This window comes from Poecilia reticulata, chromosome 9 (genome assembly GCF_904066995.2).
Source record: "Poecilia reticulata chromosome 9, P_reticulata-male-v2, whole genome shotgun sequence".
Classification (NCBI taxonomy): Eukaryota; Metazoa; Chordata; class Actinopteri; order Cyprinodontiformes; family Poeciliidae; genus Poecilia; species Poecilia reticulata.
In genome coordinates, this window is record NC_088838.1 from 3206532 (window position 1) to 3226813 (window position 20282).

The 20282-nt window shown below is 39.8% G+C and overlaps 1 protein-coding gene across 2 annotated transcripts in view; it reads left to right on the forward strand.

Moving 5' to 3' along the window:
• Positions 1-20282, forward strand: part of adgrd2 (adhesion G protein-coupled receptor D2) — a 55492-nt gene that overhangs the window by 22148 nt on the left and 13062 nt on the right. For both annotated transcript variants that reach the window (XM_081611238.1, XM_081611239.1), the window contains exons 17-20: positions 748-901; positions 5615-5748; positions 6173-6288; positions 10393-10513. In XM_081611238.1, the coding sequence (XP_081467364.1) occupies positions 748-901; positions 5615-5748; positions 6173-6288; positions 10393-10513 (525 nt within the window). The remainder of the gene's footprint in view (positions 1-747; positions 902-5614; positions 5749-6172; positions 6289-10392; positions 10514-20282) is intronic.

A 20282-nucleotide genomic window follows, 5' to 3' on the forward strand; every position in this document is an offset into this window, starting at 1 on the left:
ACTTTCTTATGTTGCATCGCTGCTCTTCATGTGGACATGAATGAATTACGCTGGTCGCTCAGCTGGATGAGGACAAGCGACTGTTGCCTCATCACTTAAGTTCCATAGGAAGTGAATGGAGAGGAATGTTTCTAAACTAACATTTAAAACCTGGACAACTGAGGATCTTCAGACAATAAAACATTTTCTTAATAATAAAAAAAAATTTACACATTGGTGGTTTTTGATATGGGCTAGGTGGGCGGTTTCCCAGGGCAGCATCAGAAATTGATGGGGCACCAAAGAGCTAGAAAATAAAATAAATCTCATCTGTCAGCTGTCCAAGTTTGCTATTACTTGTGCAGTAGAGTATGTTTCCTATAGTTGCTCTTGAGTACCAGGAGACTACATTACTTCCTTGCTGCTGCAAAAATTAAACCGAAAACATCTTTTAATTTTAATTGACTGGGATATGGCAGAAGGAGGGGTTAACCCAAGACACCAAACCTGCAAGAAACACAATATAGATTTCAAGTTTACAAACTTAGGCAAAGAGAGACTGATCATGATGAATCACAGTGGTACAGTGTGGTTAATCCAATTACATTTTTTTTAATCGACTGACAGCTCTAGTTATGATCACTGATTATTTAATGAAAACAGGTCTAGCATGATGCAGCAAAGAAGGTGCACTGTTTTGATCAAGATGCACACCACTAAGATTTCAGGATTAATTCCAGGTGTTTTTGTCTGTGTTTAACTCTGCAGGCAGCATGTTTCATGGTGACTGCTCTGCTTCATCTCTTCTTCATGGCGTCCTTCTGCTGGATGCTGGTTGAGGGTCTTCTTCTTTGGAGCAAAGTGGTTTCTGTTAACATCAGTGAGGACCGCAGGATGAAGCTCTACTATGTCATAGGCTGGGGTAAACTTGTCTTATTGATGATGGTCACAACTTAGCATTTTTCTGCTTCAGTCGCCAAGTCACTATTCTGAAAAACACAACAGCACTGTGGGCTGGCTCTAAATAAACATCACTTTTTGACCAAGTTTTACTTCTATGATGTTTTTCTCTTATCCACATCTGAGTGTGTACATGTCACTACATATAGGCTCATAGAAGACAGTAGTAGTAGTAACCCATGGAGACAAGTATATGTAGTAATTATGACTTTTATTTATGAACAATTAGAACAATAAGCAATATTTACAATAACCAAGACTCATTCGTCTTGAAAAAATAAAAATGTCCTTTGGGGAGCATTCAAACCGGAGAGTGAAAATTCTCCAGTAGATCCATTCAAAGTTCAAGTCTCTATGTTTTAGGGAAAATTCAGTCAAGGAAAGAATCCAAAGGCTCTCAATGGTGTCAGGCAGAGAACTGACCCAGTCCTATCTCACCATCTGCTGACAGATGTTGTGAGGGGTCAAAGTTTGACTGTGAGGCCTGGACCCCCAATCCTAGGCTGCAGCATCAAATAAACTCCTGACCTATATTTAAAATACAGACCTATAGTCCTATTTCTAATGCTCTGTCATAAAATGAGGTTTATTTAACTGCCGTACAACATGTATCTTTTCTTTATGTAAAATTATATTTTATAGTTTACAGGTAGGTAACTGTAGCTATTTTCTTTAGAACAAAACATTTTAATTAATTGTAATCACAATAAAATGAAATTTTATGATTATGTTTTACCAACGGATTTTGCATAACTCACACTCCTCCATGTGTGCGCTCTCTTTTTATCTCTTTCTAACTTCTTTTAACACAGGATTTTAGATTGTAAATAAAATCAGTTAAATAAATAGGTTTAAATTAACATACCATAAATTACAGCACTGCTGCTTTTATCCATGTTCACCAAATAAAAAAAGCCACTCCTCTCTCAGTCCCTCAGGCGACTAAGGTTTAACCACCTGCCTATATGTGACTCAGCCTTAGTCACATTAGAAATAATCTGATTCAGATTGTTTTGCAAGTTCCATAAAACTGTGTTTGTTTTAATATGTAAATGTTTGTTTTAATTTTACAGGATCTAATTTTACAGGATTGCTTTAATTTTTGTGATGTTAATTTTCCATAAATATCCATTATGGATCATCTGTGTGTAATATATAGTATAATGATGAAATCTGTTGCTTGTGGTCTGAAGACAAGAGAGTAGAACATATGAACTTTACCATGTCTGTTAACAGCTTTATTCATCAGGTTTCCCTGGAAACATTGCCTCTGTTTCCAGTCAGGCTTTTTGCCCTTTCTGGTATTTGTTTCCATGTTCACCAAACAGAGACCAACCAGAGATCAGTTAACAAAACAGCTCGCTTGTCAGCATCAAATTAACTGAGAAGCATATTAAATCATATTTAACATAGTCTATACATACAGTTGTAGCTGAGCAGGTTAAGGTAAACTTATCCAGTAAATAGGCAACATAAACACAGGTCAGCTGGGATCACTTGTATATCTTTTTACCAGGAACTGAAATGAGTCTTCTAAAAAAGTGTTGAGGTCAAGTGGTTGGCCTTGCTTCTTCACGAGGATCTAAGATTTTCTTTGCCTTACTGTGACATTGTTTCTCACTAATAAGGCTCTTAAGATTCAAAAGCTATCTTAGGCACTCACTAAGTGGATTATTGCCATCTGTGTGGATATAGGTTCACATCTGCAGTGATAATTTTCTTTAGAAAATAAATTGTGAAGGCTTTAGCTAAGATTTTTTTTTCACAGATTTAATGACAATGTTTGAGGGAGAAAGTGAAGCTTTTCAGGTGCTAACATTGCTTTTTGATCTGTACAACAAGCCACGTCTACAGTGTCCTTGCAAAAGGACACTGCCTGAATAATTCTCAAAAATATGTAAATTTTGGTGATGAGATACATCCGAAACTTTGATACCAACAGATATAAATGAATAAATTCAGCACAACCAATTGCTTTCAGACATCACTAAAGTCAGGCTAATGTCAAATCTAATTTCAGTCTAAATAAACATCAACTAACATCAACGTCTTTGAAACATCATGTTTTCTGTAAAGGAGGTATTATGTAAAATCAGTTTTTTTTAGCTTCAATGTTATTCCCTCATATGAAACATACCTTGAGTGTTGCCTTGATTCTTTCATGCATGTTTGAGAAATCATTTGATCTCCATGGCAACCTTTCAGCCACGCAAAATGCTTGCTTTCTCCAAGCACCGCCTTTTCCACGCAGCTCCTCTTCAGAGTTTCGGTCTCGAGTCGAGCTCCTGCCTCACAGAGAAGCTCTCCTCCATGTCTTCCCCACTCAGCTCCTCTAGACTAGCTGCAGCAACAATTAGCAAATACCTGGTAGAACTGCACATCTGCTGAGGTCACTATACGAGCTACTTTTCAGTGGAACGCTACTTAGAATGATTATAAACGGCATAATGGAGAAACGTGATGACATGCTGGGGGTACAGTGTTAGAAAGAGAAGAAGCTTCTTAAAGAGACATAGGCCTAATTTTATTAAATTGCAAAGTTAAATTTCTTTTAAGTCATGTTTGAAATATACAGTATTTTTGTAACTACTGAACACAACATTGTTACTACATTATGCTATAAAATGTTAAATTGTAGAGTGTGAGATTATGCAACTGTAGTAAAACCTAAATTCATTTTAAAGCTATACATACACGTCTTTAAGCTAATTTTAAGTCAGTGTAGTAACACATGCGGTGGTAAAAATCAGAATTATGAGTTGTCTACTTTTAAGGTTCAGGAAAAAAAAAAACAGGAGGCTGGATAATTTAAATTTTCAAATCTGACTCGCTTAATGTATGTAATCAACAAATCTAATAGTTGCCTAAAAACAACATATGCTTTCTTCTTTCATTAGGCAAATGTATGTCTGTTTACTTGGTTGGTAAACCGCGAGCTTGAATTTCTTCCTTTCCTCCTTTTTCACATGTCACTTTGACAACAACATAAAAAGAATGTGACAGTCTTTTGCACAGTATTTGAAAATTTGTGAAATCAAGATTTAAAAAGAAATAAAGCAACAACCCTGTTTTAGAAGACATGCAGAACACTTTCCTCTCACGTGGAATAACACAGTTTGACTGAAGGACAAGGTAATAATCTCACAGCAAGAATAAAAGTACACACATCTACAGTTAATGCTTTTTACCCAGTGACAGTGAGAGAAAATAAAACATTTTGTTTGTTTTCAAATTTAAAAAAAAGACAGGAGCTGATAGAGTGAGGAGGACACACACACACTGACCAAATGGAGATTTTCTCATCTCCTCTTGTAACTACAAAACAATTATTCTCCCTGCTGAGCCACATTTGCAATTTGTTTAATATTAATTCAGGGTTTAAATTATATTTTGTAAAGAGACCAAAAAATACTTACAGGTAAAATCAGTTTGAGCGTTTTTGTTGTTGTTGTTGTTGTTGTTATTGTTTGTTTAGGTTTTTTTTTTCTTTTCTTTTTTCATGTGTTACTGGCAGTGAGTGTCTCAGAGCTGACACATTAGACAAAATTTTAGCTCAAATCAGAACTAATGTGATGGTGACCCATGTCGGGTTGGGGGCGCACAGAGCGGGGTCTGCAGCCCGAACAGCCATTCTGTTTTCAGGACAGCCCAAAACTTGTTTAGAATCTCAAACGTCACAGGACTTATAGAAAAATGGCTTTTTTTTTTTAGACAAACATTTAGTCCTGGAAATTTCTTGTTATTTTTAAAGAACCAGAATTTTATTTTCATTTTTAGAATTTAAAATAAAGGTAAAAATAGAAAAGGATGGATATTTTCACATACTGTATGTAAATCATGAATTCCAACCTAATACAAAGAAAGCAGATCTATGGAAATACAGTACAATTATTGTAGGAAAAACTTAAAAATGGTAAAAAAAAAAAACCAAAACCTTGCATTTGTTATGACATGTGTATTAACATAAACTTGCGTTTTGGGAGCCGCAGGTTGCAGACACCCCTTGTGTAGATTGAGGGTATCCATGCAATGCTGCCCAGTGTGTGAGAACTCCTCACTCACTGGCAGCAGTACGGTACAATCCTCCAGCTCCATTCAAACCCACAACGGCCTTCACCCACTGATTGCTGTAGATATGCCGGCTCATTATAAATTAAATACTTTATATTCCATTTTCCAGGCTGTAAATTAGATTTCCCACCACTAAAAATCTGTAATGCTGAAGTAATTCTGCTATGTTTGCCTCATGCTTCCCACCAGGGCAAAGAACCTTTTATTCTCACCTGATTTGCAGCTTCACAGGGCTGGTTGCTCTTTCCAACATTTTCTGTTTATTCTAAATCTTCTCTGCTTATAATTACTTACATGATGTTATGTTACACAACAGCCTTAACCCAGTTTTTATTTATGGCAGATGTTCCCGTATCCATTTGTAAGTGTGTGTTATGTCGCATGCTGAGCCGAGAACACGATGTGAGTCGGTAGCACAAACAGTCTTCAGGTGTTACTCTGGTCTTTACCCCACAGACTAAACAGGAACAAAGAACAGGAGAGACAAAACATGCAGCTGAACCCGGTTGAACTGTGACAGTAACTGATGCAGATTGATGTTTTAAACAAGCTCTTTGTTGTTTCAGCACCACAGTTGATTTTATGTCATTGACCTATTTTTCAGGACTACCTGTTCTGATAGTTGGTCTAACATTGGTGATATCAAGGGGAAAATACAAGTCACATGATCACTGCTGGCTCAGTGTGCAAACTGACACCATCTGGGCCTTTGTGGGACCGGTCATATTGGTCTTAATGGTATGTATTCATATTGTGAGTTGTTCATCTGTCCACTGCGGTATGTTTAAGTCATATGTACTGTTCATGCATGGATTAAAAGCTTCTTGACGCTGTTTATAGAATGAGTATGTTAGCTCCTGACTTTTATTTTGTTCCAGACATAAATATATAATATTTGTTCACTGAATGCAAAATAACATCTCTCCAGTCCAACTGCAGCAGCAACAATGGCAGTAAGATTAAAAAGAACCTTATAGAAAGCAGATCAAACAGCTAACTCGCAGTATCGCTCCTTCCATCCAAAACATGAGTCTTCACAGAAGTGTTTTCTGCTTCAGGTGTGTGCTGAGATGTATTTTGGTGCAGCTGAATGCTCCCGTCAGTTTAAGGCCAAGTGGCACTGCAGTGACACGTTGTTGCCGCTGTTGTGTTCTGCCTGCAGGTCAATGCAGTTGTGCTGTGCCGCGTTGTCATGGTGACCGTTTCCAGCGCTCATCGCCGCGCTAAGATGCTCAGTCCAAGCTTTGCATCGAAAATGCAGACCTTTGACCTCACCTGGTGAGACACAAAAACATCTCTGCCTCTTTCCTTCACAAATTGTTTCTCGCTGTCTGCCCGCTCTTCCACTCACACACACACACACACACCAACCCACACACTATTTTCTTTTTTTGCTTGAGGAGCACTGGACTCAATGGAGGCAGTGTGTGAGACTGGGAGTTTACTGTGGGAGTTACAAGGGCTTATCAACTTAACACCTGGCCTCGGCACAGTTGTTTGTCTTTTCGTCAAGCCTCTCCTTTGCCACGGCCGTGTTTGCATTGTATTATTCATACTGCTTGGTATTAGAGATGCACCAATCCAGTTATTTTGGGTTTTATTCAAATCTTTGTTGTTTTATTTTTAAATTTAAATACATGCCTGTACTAAAATGTCCAGATCCACAACATTTTTTATAAAAAAATGTTTCTTATTGGTGATGACATCACACAAGCTTAAGTGGCAAAAATGACAAAAAAGACGACAGGAAGAAGGAGGATGATGGTTTGTTTTTGTTTTTCGGACAATGTGCAGCTGCTCCTCCAGAGCTCTCACAGCATCACAGTTCATAAGCAGTTGTGTGTCATTCCAACATGTTGAATCCAGAGCCCTTCTGTAAAATCGCCAATTACAATTTTCAAAAAAAGCTGTACATGTATTGTGCAGCGTTTATGTAGCTCCTTTTTATTTGTTTATTGCGTTTGTATCGCCTGAATAAGACGCCAACATCTTCTCTGATTGGCTGAGCTATAAATACATTTTATGTGACTGCTTACATCTGTGGCTGCCATGATTTTTAATGACTTACTGCAGGAACAACCTTATTCACACGTGACTTTAATTTAATTTCTTAATTATGGTAACAATTCAATTGCAAAATTGTTTTTTCAAAATTATAGCATCAGAATATAGACAAAGATTTGCACACATTTGTAATGCAAACAATTATCTATTATCAGTAATTATTCCACAATTGTATGCATATTTTTAGTATTATTCATATTTGGAAGATTGATAACTGGTTGATGAGCCATGTGGAAAAAACGTAGACACCTCATCAAACATCCAATCTTTCTAAAGAAACATTCACATGTTGTCTAATCATCTTTTATCTCTTGACGCAAACTGATTTATTTACATTTAAACACCAAAAATGATCCTCGCTTCACTCTTTACAGAGATAAACAGAAATGTGTTTTCTAACTGAGGAAGAGGTTAGGACACCCTGCCCTCTGATAGCTAGTGAAGTGTTTGAGATGTCCAACAGCGTCGGCTTGAAGAAAGTTTCACCTCTCATCACCAGCTTTGACTGTCAGGACTTCGTTAACATTCTGTCAGTCACTGGTGGGTTTGCTGGTCCAGTTCTGCATCAGCGTTCATTTTTTCATTGATTGTCTTGACACATTTCTGATTCTTGTTAAATTCACAGTGGTGTCTGTGGTGGTGATGGCCATGTCGTGCTTCACATGCTTCACAGCTCGTTAGGTCCTGAGTTGTTTTGGGGGTTTTGATTAGTTGATTCTAGCTTCATTATTATTCTGCTTTCTTAGTTTCTCATTTTTGATTGATTACTCTTCTGTTTTACCTTAGTGCAGTCCTCTAGTTTTATTACGTCTACTCATTCTTTACCATTAGATTCATTCCCTCACCCCTGTGCCATTTTCTCTCTCCCCTCATACCTGCAATAAGTCTGCCAGTTAGCCCAGGTTATTTCTCTCAGTGTTTAAACACATCTCCCATTATCACTCCCTCCGGGGTGACAAGCGGCTGAGCGGCTATGCTGATGCGGTCTCCCGTTACGGTCACGCTTCTTATTCTGTGGTGGCGGTGGTGGCCCTCGACCTCACATCCCTTCTGCTGCTGCTCAACCTCTGACTGGCTGTCAGTAATTCATACTTCCAGTGCGGACCGTGCCGTCTCGCTGTCTCTGCCACTCAGCTGCTTGGTGTCTTGATGCTCCGGGAAGCAGGGCGGAGCTGGTGACGCCCTGGTTGCTCCGTCTCCCATCCTTTTATTTCTCCAGCCACACTCTCCCATCATAGCAGATGGGAGACACCTGGGAAATAACCCCCACCAAAATACAAAACACTTGCAACACAAATCTTAAACCAAAACGGCCACCTTGCCACACATACTCAAACCTTTGAAAGTCATTGTTCAAATGCAGAAAATGCCACCCTCACAACATTGGTGTTTATGATAAAAGAAAAAAATGTCAAACAGAATGTTCCTTGCAGCCAGAATTTGTATTTGTATTCATAAAGCCTACCTTTAAGACGCACTTCCACCTTTACATTTTTTTTGCTGCATGTTTGTTTGCAACTAATGGAAATGCCACAATCCCATTCCTTTCCCTCTACAGCCGTTTCTCTTCATTCCCTCACTAACAGGCGGATGTATGTGCCAGTCGTGTTACATCAATTCAGGAGATTGGAGGGAAAACAACTTTCAGAAATAAAGCGAAGAGTGAGTCGGCTTTGTCCTTGCTGACACAGTGCAGCTGAAAAACTCAATCTCTCCATCCAGGTGCAGCAGTGTGACAACAATGGTGGTTTAAACAAAGGCAATGTTTTCTGCTTTGCCCCATGAAATGGTTATTGGCGGTATAAGAACCTAGATCACTGAAAAGATGGTTGCAAAGGAGCAGGAGAATGAATGCAGTTGGGCGGAAAATCTATACTTACACAGAGGTGTTTGGTGTGGATTCGACAGGGAAACATCCAACAATAAACTGTCTTTACAATACGTTCAATGATTTTCTTTTCTTTTCTTTTTAAGACCTCAAGAATGAAAACCCACACACATGCGAGGCTGAATATGTTTTAACCTGATGCATACGAAAGAAAATAAGGACAACAAAATAACTGTTGAAGACTTTCTCTGAAAAATGTCCATGTATCAATGCATGCTCGGTACGAGGGATTGCTGTAAGCTCAAGGCACAATGCAAGCAATCGTCTGTCATCACTGTGTTCTCATCCAGGAGGAGTGAATGCTGCAAGTCAGTGACTCAATGCCATCCCCTGGGTTTCCTTAGATTGAAAATGCACTGTCTGATAATGAGGATCAAATGTGTGATTCAATTGAAATTTCATTTATTTTCTTTTGTAAAGTGCCTCCAGACGACATTTGTTGTGAATTGGCTCTACAGATACATATTTTGTTTTTCAGTTCAATTTGGTTTGTAACACCAATTTACACAAAATGTCCCAAGACACAAAATCAACAGATCCAATTTTTGTATGGAAGTTTATGGCGAGCTTAATCAAATCATAAAGACAAATTCATATTAAGTTGCATTCATTCCAGTTTGATCCCAGTTATTACACCGGATCACTTCTTAGGCCAGTTGGTAAAAATAGATCTGTTCAAGGGAGCCAAGCTAACAGCATCGAGTCTGAAAATGCAGCAATTGCTCCTCCTGAGCAAGCATTTGGTAACAACACATTATTCAATGCATTGATTCTTTATGTCTGCAGCAATTCACGTACTATGTAATAAATTAAATTAGCATTCAAAATTCCATTTATTTCAGTAACTCAATCACCAACTAAGATACATTATATATATTAATTAGACAAAAACTAATTCACAAAAACTCAATACTATAAGGATGTGAGCTTTGAATAGGCCAGTCCTTGATGGATTCACTTGTGAGTTTTTGGGTCATTCTGGATGATGTGGTAAAGTTCTGTTCTGCTTCAGTTTTATGTTTTTTACAGTTGGCCTCATATTTTCTTCAGGCTCTCTCAGATTCACCATATGCTTACATGATGGATTCTATGAGGGAGGGCTTTCCAGATGGCGCTACAATAAACCATGACACTTTCCCCTCCAATGCTGCACATTTGAGTTTTTTTTTTCCTGCAATACTCACATTCACCATCTCCTTTGTTCTGGTGTCCTAACAATTTTTGACTTAATTGAATCGATCGAAGATTATTATAAGTGAAGTTCTGTCTTTGTTTCTTATGGAGACTTCTAGAAGCTCTTTGTGGTCCTCACCCGGAGCTGCATTTTGTTACTACATGTTTTAATTGATTAGCTATAGATTGTAGATACTAATTATAACACATGAACCACCAACAGGGTTTATGCTGATACCGTTTCTGTGTGCTTTTAGGGCTGTGACCCGTCCAGTTCTCATCCTGCTGCCGGTTCTGGGTCTGACGTGGATGTGTGGCGTGCTGGTCCATCTGTCTGCGGTCGTCAGCTACATCTTCATAATCCTCAATTCCTTCCAAGTAAGCAAGACTGAAGTAAATTCTGATGGTGGTGTGTATATTAGGGATTATTTGAAAAAGGCAAGATGAAAAAAAAAGTCAAAACAATGCAACAAATGTAACCTGATATCAATATATTTTTTTGTTGTTTTTTTAGTTAAGCTATGCAACAAAGAACAATTAAAACTTTAATATATGACACAGAAAGTGTAGTCTGGTAAGAACCAGCCCTTGTTCTGTTTGATGGTCTAGGTTCTCGGCTGTAGACAAACGATTGCTTCCCAAAGGCATGACCTTTATTGAGATTTTAAATTTAACCCAGTCACTAATGTTTGCCCGTAATTAGCCAGTTTGACCCTAATAAGCTTACCAGTAGTTGCCTGTTCTGTAAACAACCATCCTCCACTGTGAAGAGAGAAGAGCCGATCCAAACGGGGCGAATCTTAATTAACAACTGTGGTTCCAGCAGTCCATGTTGGAAGTGTGACCAGCAAGGACAGAACGGTTTTGTTAATTTCATTGGTTGCCATTGCTAAAACTCCAAGCAAACTACAGTTCTAAAACAGCACAGAAAACCAACGCCACCGTTCACGATTTCTCCTTCTGTTCACTGATTGACATGGTAAAAATCCACAGACTTTGTTGTAAGCAAGAATTGTTTTTAGCAGAATTGCACTGGAAGGCTGAGGTCAAACTACAAAACGTATAATTTATTTGTTTTAAATAGTAATTACAAATGTATTTTTATCATAGACCTTAAACTTCTGATTAATCTGTGGAGCTGTGGGTATCAAGCCACACAGTGATCTTTGTGGCTTGCTCAGATGTTAAGAGAGGGGTACCAACAATTTTCACATCCATATGTGCAAGTGTTTTCAGTATCATAAAGTGGAAGTTAACGTGTTAACTTAACTTCGGGAGCAGGGCCACGCCCAAACCACACCTCTAACTCTTCAAGCGGCCTATTTATACTCTGCTCATCCACTCTACTCAGTCTGTCGTGTTTTGTCAAACGCCAGACCCGTAACTTCTGCTACAATTACAAGCCTACAAATTCAACTCACCACTGAAGGCGACGTGGCTACCCAGCTCTTCCCTTCAGATTCAGACGATGTTCTTCAATATTCCATCCGCCGCGAACATTTCTTTTCCTCTTCCAGCAATTAGCCAAGCTCCAAGTAGCAAACGCCGTGTGCTCTTTCATCTTCCGTCTTGCACCTCCTTTGCGCCGTTCCTACATCAGTCCGAGGTTCGCCCTTCACCTCCAACATTCCAGTCCAGCGAATGTAGAAGGCCAAGAGACGCCAGACATCAGGCTCGTTCTTCCGGGGCACCACCGCCTTTCAGAGTCATTCAGCTTAACAACACCAACACTTCCACACCTCAGCGCTGCATCGCAGGCGCATCAACCCATCTAGGTCTCAATTCCTCGCCTCCAACGCTCTCTACAGGAGAAACGAATCTCTTTCAGCCGCCCAGCAATTTCTTCAACGTCCGTTTCCTCATCCATGATCTCCGGTGACATCATTTCTGATGCCGGCTCGTAGACCTCCACTGGAGTGCCAGACTCCTCTCGGATCACTGCGAACTTCCAGAGTCTCTCAGCCAAGCAACACAAACATATCCTTATTTCAGCGTTCCTCCTCCGAAACCCAACAGTCAACCGCACCACCACCACCGAAGTTCAAACATCCCAGGCTTCCGCTTTCTCCAAAAAGCATCATCGATGATGTCACTTCCGCCTTCACTCACACCGATTTCGGACCTCTACTCGCAACCGATAGCTCCCCTAGTGGGAGCCAGGTTGTATCACACTTTCTGCCTGCATCCTCTCAGTTCAAAGACTCTTCATTTCATCACCATTCTCCCAAGCTTCTCATAGATTGAACATTTTAATATGTTTGTCTACTTTATAATACCTTAGCAGGACAGTAGTACATCTTCACTTGTCTTAAAGAACACCGTTACCAGTCTGAGCAGTAGCGATTTACATTAGGTTTCACTTTATTTTCAAACCTAATACCATCCGTCCTTCGTTCCCTTCTTCTCTCTTCATCCATCATCTTTTTAACATGCATAATCAAAGCTCCACCTTGTGTCCCATTCATGCAATAACTCAACAGAACATCCCTCTCCTGTTTCACCATCATTTTCACCATCAAATTCTAAATGATGTTGTTGACCCTTGGCAGGAAAGATATTCTGCAGCGATCCGTTCAACACAAATCTGAAGAAACCTCTAACCAAGATGCTCGGCTTTCCCTGGCCAGTCTCGTGAATAACATGGTGATCTTTGTTTTCAATCGTTCTTGAATCATGAGGAACCTTATTCACATAATCATCTTGAGAGCAAATCTTTACGTATTCTGGCGCCAAGCTATTCAAGGATTCATAAACCAGCAGCAGTATTCTTAGTTTATTCTCAGAGCTTCAGGGAGCCAGAGCAGAAACCTTAGAACCATAGCAATGTGCTCTATATTCTAGATTTTAGCCAAACACCAGCACAGCATTCTGGCTCAGCCAGAGCCATCCAATTTATTATAGTCTTCTACAGAACTGAACCAATCTTTATCAGGCCGTTGAACTTTTAGGTCCCTGACTCTGATGCTGCCGCCCCAGCAGATGACGGCAGAAGAGATGACTCTCTCGACAATAGAATCGTAGAGGACGTCCACATCTTGCTGCAAACCTTGAAGGAATTTCGCATCAAGTATCCAGGTCCCAAGTCCGAATTCGATAACCATCTTTCCATCATTCTTCACATGATTCTCCAATTTAGAAGATCAGGCTTCCATTAACATTGCATTCTTTCTGCAGCCCAGATAACAGGCCGTTTTCAACCATTTGATCAGGGGTCATACTGGGTTTCTTTTAATCTGAATCGTACATCTGCATTTTGCCACCTGCATGTCTTTCTCGCAGTTTACGTGGTACTTCATCTCATCCAGCAACTACTTGTACAATTACTCTCCCTCTTCATCCTTGTTCCTCCATCAATCCCTCCATCCATCCATCCAGTGGCGCAAAAAGTGGGTATGCAGGGTATGCAACGCATAGGGGCGCAGCACCAGAGGGGGCGCCAAAACCCCGTCTGGAGGGGGCGGCGCGCCGATGATGTTTTCCCTTACACTTCTGCGCGCCTTACGCTCCTTCACCTCGCGCACATAACGAGGTAAATGTAGCGAGTTTTACCCTTCACGTATCGTCGCCTCGGGGGGGGTGTTGCTGAGCGAGCGTCGCTCCTTCACCCTGACGTTCCTTCCCTCGGTCGGGGGGGGGCGCCGATCTATGTTTTTGCATCCACCTGAATAATGTGTAGTTGCGCCACTGCATCCATCCATCCCTATATCGATCCATTCACATCCATCCCTCCATCCATTCACCCTCTCATCGATTTATTCATTCATTCATCCATTCATTCACATTCCTCCCTCCATCCATTCATCCACCCATTGATTTATTTATTCATTGATCCATCCATCCCTCTATCCACATCCATTCATCCATCCAGATCCATCCATTCATTTATCCAGATCCATCCATCCATTCACATCCATCCCTACCATCCTCCATCCATCCATTCATCCATCCATCCTCATTCTATACCTACCCACATTCATCCATCCATCCCCCTCTCTATACAACGAGAAATGGCTATCCCCCACCGCTCCTCCCCTTCACATCAACCCAAAACTCAGACATCAATCTTTCTCTTAAGCTCATCAATTCCGAGGGCACTGACAATTGGGCCACGCCGTCGCATACCTGGGGGCAAGATGATCTGCAACACCTCAACGATCTTGGTAGTTCAGTCTCCAGCAACCTGCTGACCGCTAATCCATGTCAGCGTCTTTGCAAGGATTTTCCGACTCTTCGGTCCCATTCATCTCCCAGTTTACTAGAACAATTTCTTCACTTCAAACCAAGGTGAACGCTCTCATTCCTACCTTAAACATTATCCTAATGGAGAGTTATAATTTCTCTCTTATTGATTCATCCATGAGTTTTCTCTCCCGCATAGATATTCCAAATTCAATCATCATCCATCCATTCATTATCTATTATTGTTTCATCTTTAACCGGCTCCTTAAGTCCTAACTCAGTCGACTCACTTGTAGCCATGGAAGCCAAAAGAAAGGTTAGATAAGATCATTAAATTAATTCGCTTAGCAAGCCAAGGCAATGGGCTCTCTAAAGCAGATATCTCCCGCACATTCAAAGTCCTTTTCATTCACCCAGATTCTGGTGTTTATCAGCACATCTCAGGAAGGAGCTTCCACTTCAGTTTACCTCACTTTCGTTCATCATGTAACCCCGAAACCACTTCATTCTTCTCAATTATACCCACTGAAGGATGTTTCTAACAGTTCCTTGAACCATGCTATTCGCATCACTCCTCAGAGAAACCCTACATTCCAGCCAGCAAACTTCTTGTTCAAGGCTCACTCATCCTCAATTACTCTTGCAAGGGCAAGTTTTCTCTTCTACAATGACTTTCTTTTTCAAACCAAAGACATTCAACTCCCTCAGAGGCTTGGTGGCCATTTCAGAAACAAATAGCTGAAGCAAATGGCCTAAGAATTAATTTTTTCTCGCATTTTGAACTCATCATTACGGCAGCGAAACTTTGGGGACATGAACGGCGTAAGAAGTTTACTCTCATCCATTCAGACTCATTCAGGTCTCAGCGCAGCATCAGTACCAGGTTCAAGCAGCTCACATTCCAGTAAAGCAGAACATCCTCGATGTTCCATCATTTCCTTCAAATTTCGACTCTCTTCTTCAGATTCAGAAATTCATTAATCTCCAATTTCTCAGTCTTCAATAATATCCAACTGACTCCCCTGTTACTTTTCTTCAAGCATAATTATTTATCCACCCATACTTGTCAGGTATTCATCGTTATAACATTTAGAAGTTAACCGATCAGTTCGCTTTCTGTCACCTATTTAATCTCTTCCATCGTTAACCCATACGAGCCCATCTTCACATTCAGATCAGAAATTCAGCAACCATTTCATCTCAAGGTCCCCGCCTCACCTCAGCATCCTGTAAGGCAGTCACTTAAGTCTGGCTCAAGCTATTTAAGTCAAGTCCAGCATCTCTCTCAAACCGTATTCCGCCTATTCTTTCACGTAGGAGCCGCCTCTTCAACATCCATTCAGGCTATCTCCTACAAGACGGTTCAAGTTTTAGTTCGCTGGTCATCACAGGTGTACCTTTCATGCATCCGTATAACCTTAGTGATTTTTCGCAAACCCATTCTTTTCTCATCTCAATTTAAATCGGACACTTTTGGGGCTCCTATGTTGGCTCGGGAATAAATAAGAGGAACCGCCTCCCAAAGACATACCCCCACTCAGAGTGTTCACATCCCAAGCCCTCCATCATTTTCCCAGACGACCAAATCAAGATCCCCATCCCTCCATACTTTCATCCCTCCATCCCTCTCCCCTTCCTCCCTCTCCCCTTCATCCCTAATGCATTCATAAATAAATCTTCAAACGCATAGGTTTGTGGCGTGGTCCTTGATAGTGAAATCAATATTAAGTCTTCAACAATACAGCTGCCTTTATTCAACAATGCCCTCTTAAAACAATATTTTATCATATAAGCCATTTCAACAGTAGTAAATCATTTTAGTCCATGTATTTATATATGATGTTTAGTAGTTTGGTGCTTTTAGCTTCTTCTAATTAAATTTCTGCATTTTCATGGTATGGATGATTTATCTATTTTCATTCATTTGCTCTCTGTTGCTTTAGACGGCTGTTACTTTCACATTCAGATCCATTTCACCATGAAGGCTGTTGGCAAAGCTTTGAACAACTTTACATCTACATCCACCTCTCCTCCCCAGATAACATGGCACTCATTTCCTGCGTCTCACATGCTTCCTTTGCTTCTTTTTTCGTATAAATTCCCCCTCCATGTTTTTCTTGTACTTTTTCTGTTATGTCCCTTCTTTTTTTCATTTTTTTATCTTGCCTCTCCTTTCGTCTATCGTCCCTATTTGCTCTTCCCTGGTCTTTAATTAATCAAAATGAGTTAGCCCTTGGGTGACCCCAGAAACCTGCTAGTTAATTTAGATTTACTGCCAGTGTCCAGTTGAGGCCAGATAACGCTACAGTAGGAGTTCTTCCTCATGGTGGTAGGAGGATGAGGCAGAGCCAGCAGCTTTCCTCCTAACTAATGAAACAGGAAAAAAGAAGAAGGGTAGAAAGAGCCAATAATAGAACATTAAAGAGCTCCCCTAGTTGTTGGACATACTCTGGAATCTCAGACATGCATTTTAAACATTGTCGTTGTCCCTATGAGTTGAACTGTTTGAGAAGATTTCCACCTCTGTAGCACAGACCAAATCCACATGAAACACGAGAATCATGATTTCTGCAACAGAAACTCTTGCAGCTCAGTGTTAGGGTGGCCTTCTTCAAGGTTCTGGGTTCAGTTCTTGTTCCTGCTGATGAGCAGCACACTCCAGGAACTAGCACAGACCTTTAAAGGGGCGGGCCCTCAAGTTCTAAAAAGGGAAACACATTTTAAAAGACAAATTGAGCGTTTTTGTGTTGTTGGAGACATTTACATCTTTCACATCAAACCTTGTCTGTGTGTTTGTAACAGGAAACTGACCTATCTTCATTAAAAAAAAAAAAAATATATATATATATATATATATATATATATATATATATATATATATATATATATATATATATATATATATATATATATATATATATATATATATAAAATTAGCATTTGTGATAAAGTTCATTATTTTCCATAATGATAAAATGATAATGATAAAAATGAAACTGTCATATTTTAGATTCATTGCACACCAACTGAAATATTTCAGGTCTTTTATTGTTTTAATACTGATGATTTTGGCATACAGCTCATGAAAACCCAAAATCCCTGTCTCAAAAAATTAGCATATCATGAAAATGTTCCCTGAACGAGCAGTTAACCTCATCATCTGAATCAACAAAGTAACTCTAAACACCTGCAAAAGATTCCTGAGGCTTTTAAAAACTCCCAGCCTGGTTCATTACTCAAAACCGCAATCATGGGTCAGACTGCTGACCTGACTGCTGTCCAGAAGGCCATCATTGACACCCTCAAGCAAGAGGGTAAGATACAGAAAGAAATTTCTGGACGAATAGGCTGTTCCCAGAGTGCTGTATCAAGGCACCTCTGTGGGAAGGAAAAGTGTGGCAGAAAACGCTGCACAACGAGAAGAGGTGACCGGACCCTGAGGAAGATTGTGGAGAAGGGCCGATTCCAGACCTTGGGGGACCTGAAGCAGTGGACTGAGTCTGGAGTAGAAACATCCAGAGCCACCGTGCACAGATGTGTGCAGGAAAGGGGCTACAGGTGCTGCATTCCCCAGGTCAAGCCACTTTTGAACCAGAAACAGCAGCAGAAGCGCCTGACCTGGGCTACAGAGAAGCAGCACTGGACTGTTGCTCAGTGGTCCAAAGTACTTTTTTCGGATGAAAGCAAATTTTGCATATTATTCGGAAATCAAGGTGCCAAAGTCTGGAGGAAGACTGGGGAGAAGGAAATGCCAAAAGGCCAGAAGTCCAGTGTCAAGTACCCACAGTCAGTGATGGTCTGAGGAGCCATGTCAGCTGCTGGTGTTGGTCCACTGTGTTTTATCAAGGGCAGGTCAATGCAGCAGCTATCAGGAGGTTTTGGAGCACTTCATGCTTCCATCTGCTGAAAAGCTTTATGGAGATGAAGATTTCATTTTTCAGCACGACCTGGCATCTGCTCACAGTGCCAAAACCACTGGTTTACTGACCATGGTATTACTGTGCTCAATTGGCCTGCCAACTCTCCTGGCCTGAACCCCATAGGCACATTGTGAAGAGAAAGTTGAGAGATGCAAGACCCAGCACTCTGGATGAGCTTAAGGCTATCGAAGCATCCTGGGCTCCATAACACCTCAGCAGAGCCACAGGCTGATGGCCTCCATGCTGCATTGAAGGCTGCAAAAGGATTCCTGACCAAGTATTGAGTTCATAACTGAACATAATTATTTGAAGGTTTACTTTTTTGGTATTAAAACACTTTTCTTTTATTGGTCGGATGAAATATGCTAATTTTTTGAGACAGGGATTTTGGGTTTTCATGAGCTGTATGCCAAAATCATCAGTATTAAAACAATAAAAGACCTGAAATATTTCAGTTGGTGTGCAATGAATCTAAAATATAAGACAGTTTAATTTTAATCATTACATTATGGAAAATAATGAACTTTATCACAATACGCTAATTTTTTGAGAATGACCTATATATATATATATATATGTGTGTGTGTGTGTGTGTGTGTGTGTGTGTGTGTGTGTGTGTGTGTGTGTGTGTGTGTGTGTGTGCGTGCGTGTGCGTGTGTGTGTATATGTATATGGGTTATATACTGATCCGCTATAACCCTGATCAGTATCCACGTGGTAAGCTGTAAATCTTCTGAATCCTCTTTACAGAGCACGGGGGCTTACATACATTAAATAAGTTTAACAATTTGAACTTGTTAACAGTTTTAGACAGTTTTGTTGATTAAATTTCAACACTGGATCAACAATTGTGTGGTCAGGGTTGCTTTAAAGCTCAAAAGCTTTATCTCAAAGGTTCCTCTAACAAATCCATGTTTCTTCACTATTCTTTATAAACAACCAGTTATCAGTTCTGTGTGCAGAAAGAAGCACCTAAACCTGACATTAGGTAAAACACAGCTGTGGATGTAGCAGCTAAAATCAGCCTCTTCCTGTGTTTGGTCCATTAACATCACAACATCATAACTGAGTTTGTTGGGTTTTTTATTTATTTATTTATTTATTTATTTATTTATTTATTTATTTATTTATTTATTTATTTATTTATTCTGCCACCATGTAAAATCAATTTTGCACTGAGGCTGTAAGCAAAGATCCTGGCTGCTTCCAAAAATTAGTGTTTGGATGCACATGGAGCAGAACTAGCTTCTGAAATCCTGTCTGAAATACAAAAATGATGTGTGTGTGTTTATTAACAGAATCACATGTAAAACACAAAATTACTTGTTGATAAGTAATTAAGATTTTTTGCTGATCCCAGGCTAAACAAGCCTACTGATTTTAGCCTTGGGTTGTTATAAAGTTTGAAATAAATGCTCACATGGAAACCTTTAAGGCATTCTCGTTTGAAAATATTGGTTTTGAAAGTCTGTGTTGATAGAAAATATTTGGACATATGCATGTTTAATATTATTTGCAACAACAGTAAAAACATTATTCTGAAATTACAGAATGTATTTTTTTTTCAGCATGAGAAAAAATGTAAATTAAACAAAAGACTGTAAAAGGTGCCCTTTGTGCTCTGACTTGAAGCTCAATCAGAAGATTCTTACCCTTTGCTTTGAAGATAGTTGAAAACAGCCTCTGTGTTATTATCCAACATCAATATTGGAGACACAAAAAGGAGGTGAGCACTGCAGTCGCTATCAGGAAATATCACCGCATGTCTATATAACACAGATTTTATGGAAAGACCTGGGAATAAGTTTAAACAATTCATAGAAAATAATTCTTATTTCAAGTAAGAGCCAACCTTGGTGCCACCATAGTTTCATAGTATTGATAGTTGGGTGGAGGGAAAACATTTCTACTTATCTCAATGTCTGGAAGAACTCAAGGCCAACAGAAATCAATCTCTGAAAAATAGGCAATTTTATAATTTGTCTGCGGAAGATGTCGCCTCTGTTATTTAAACTTAGGAGAACCATTGTGGACTTCGCTGTGAGCTG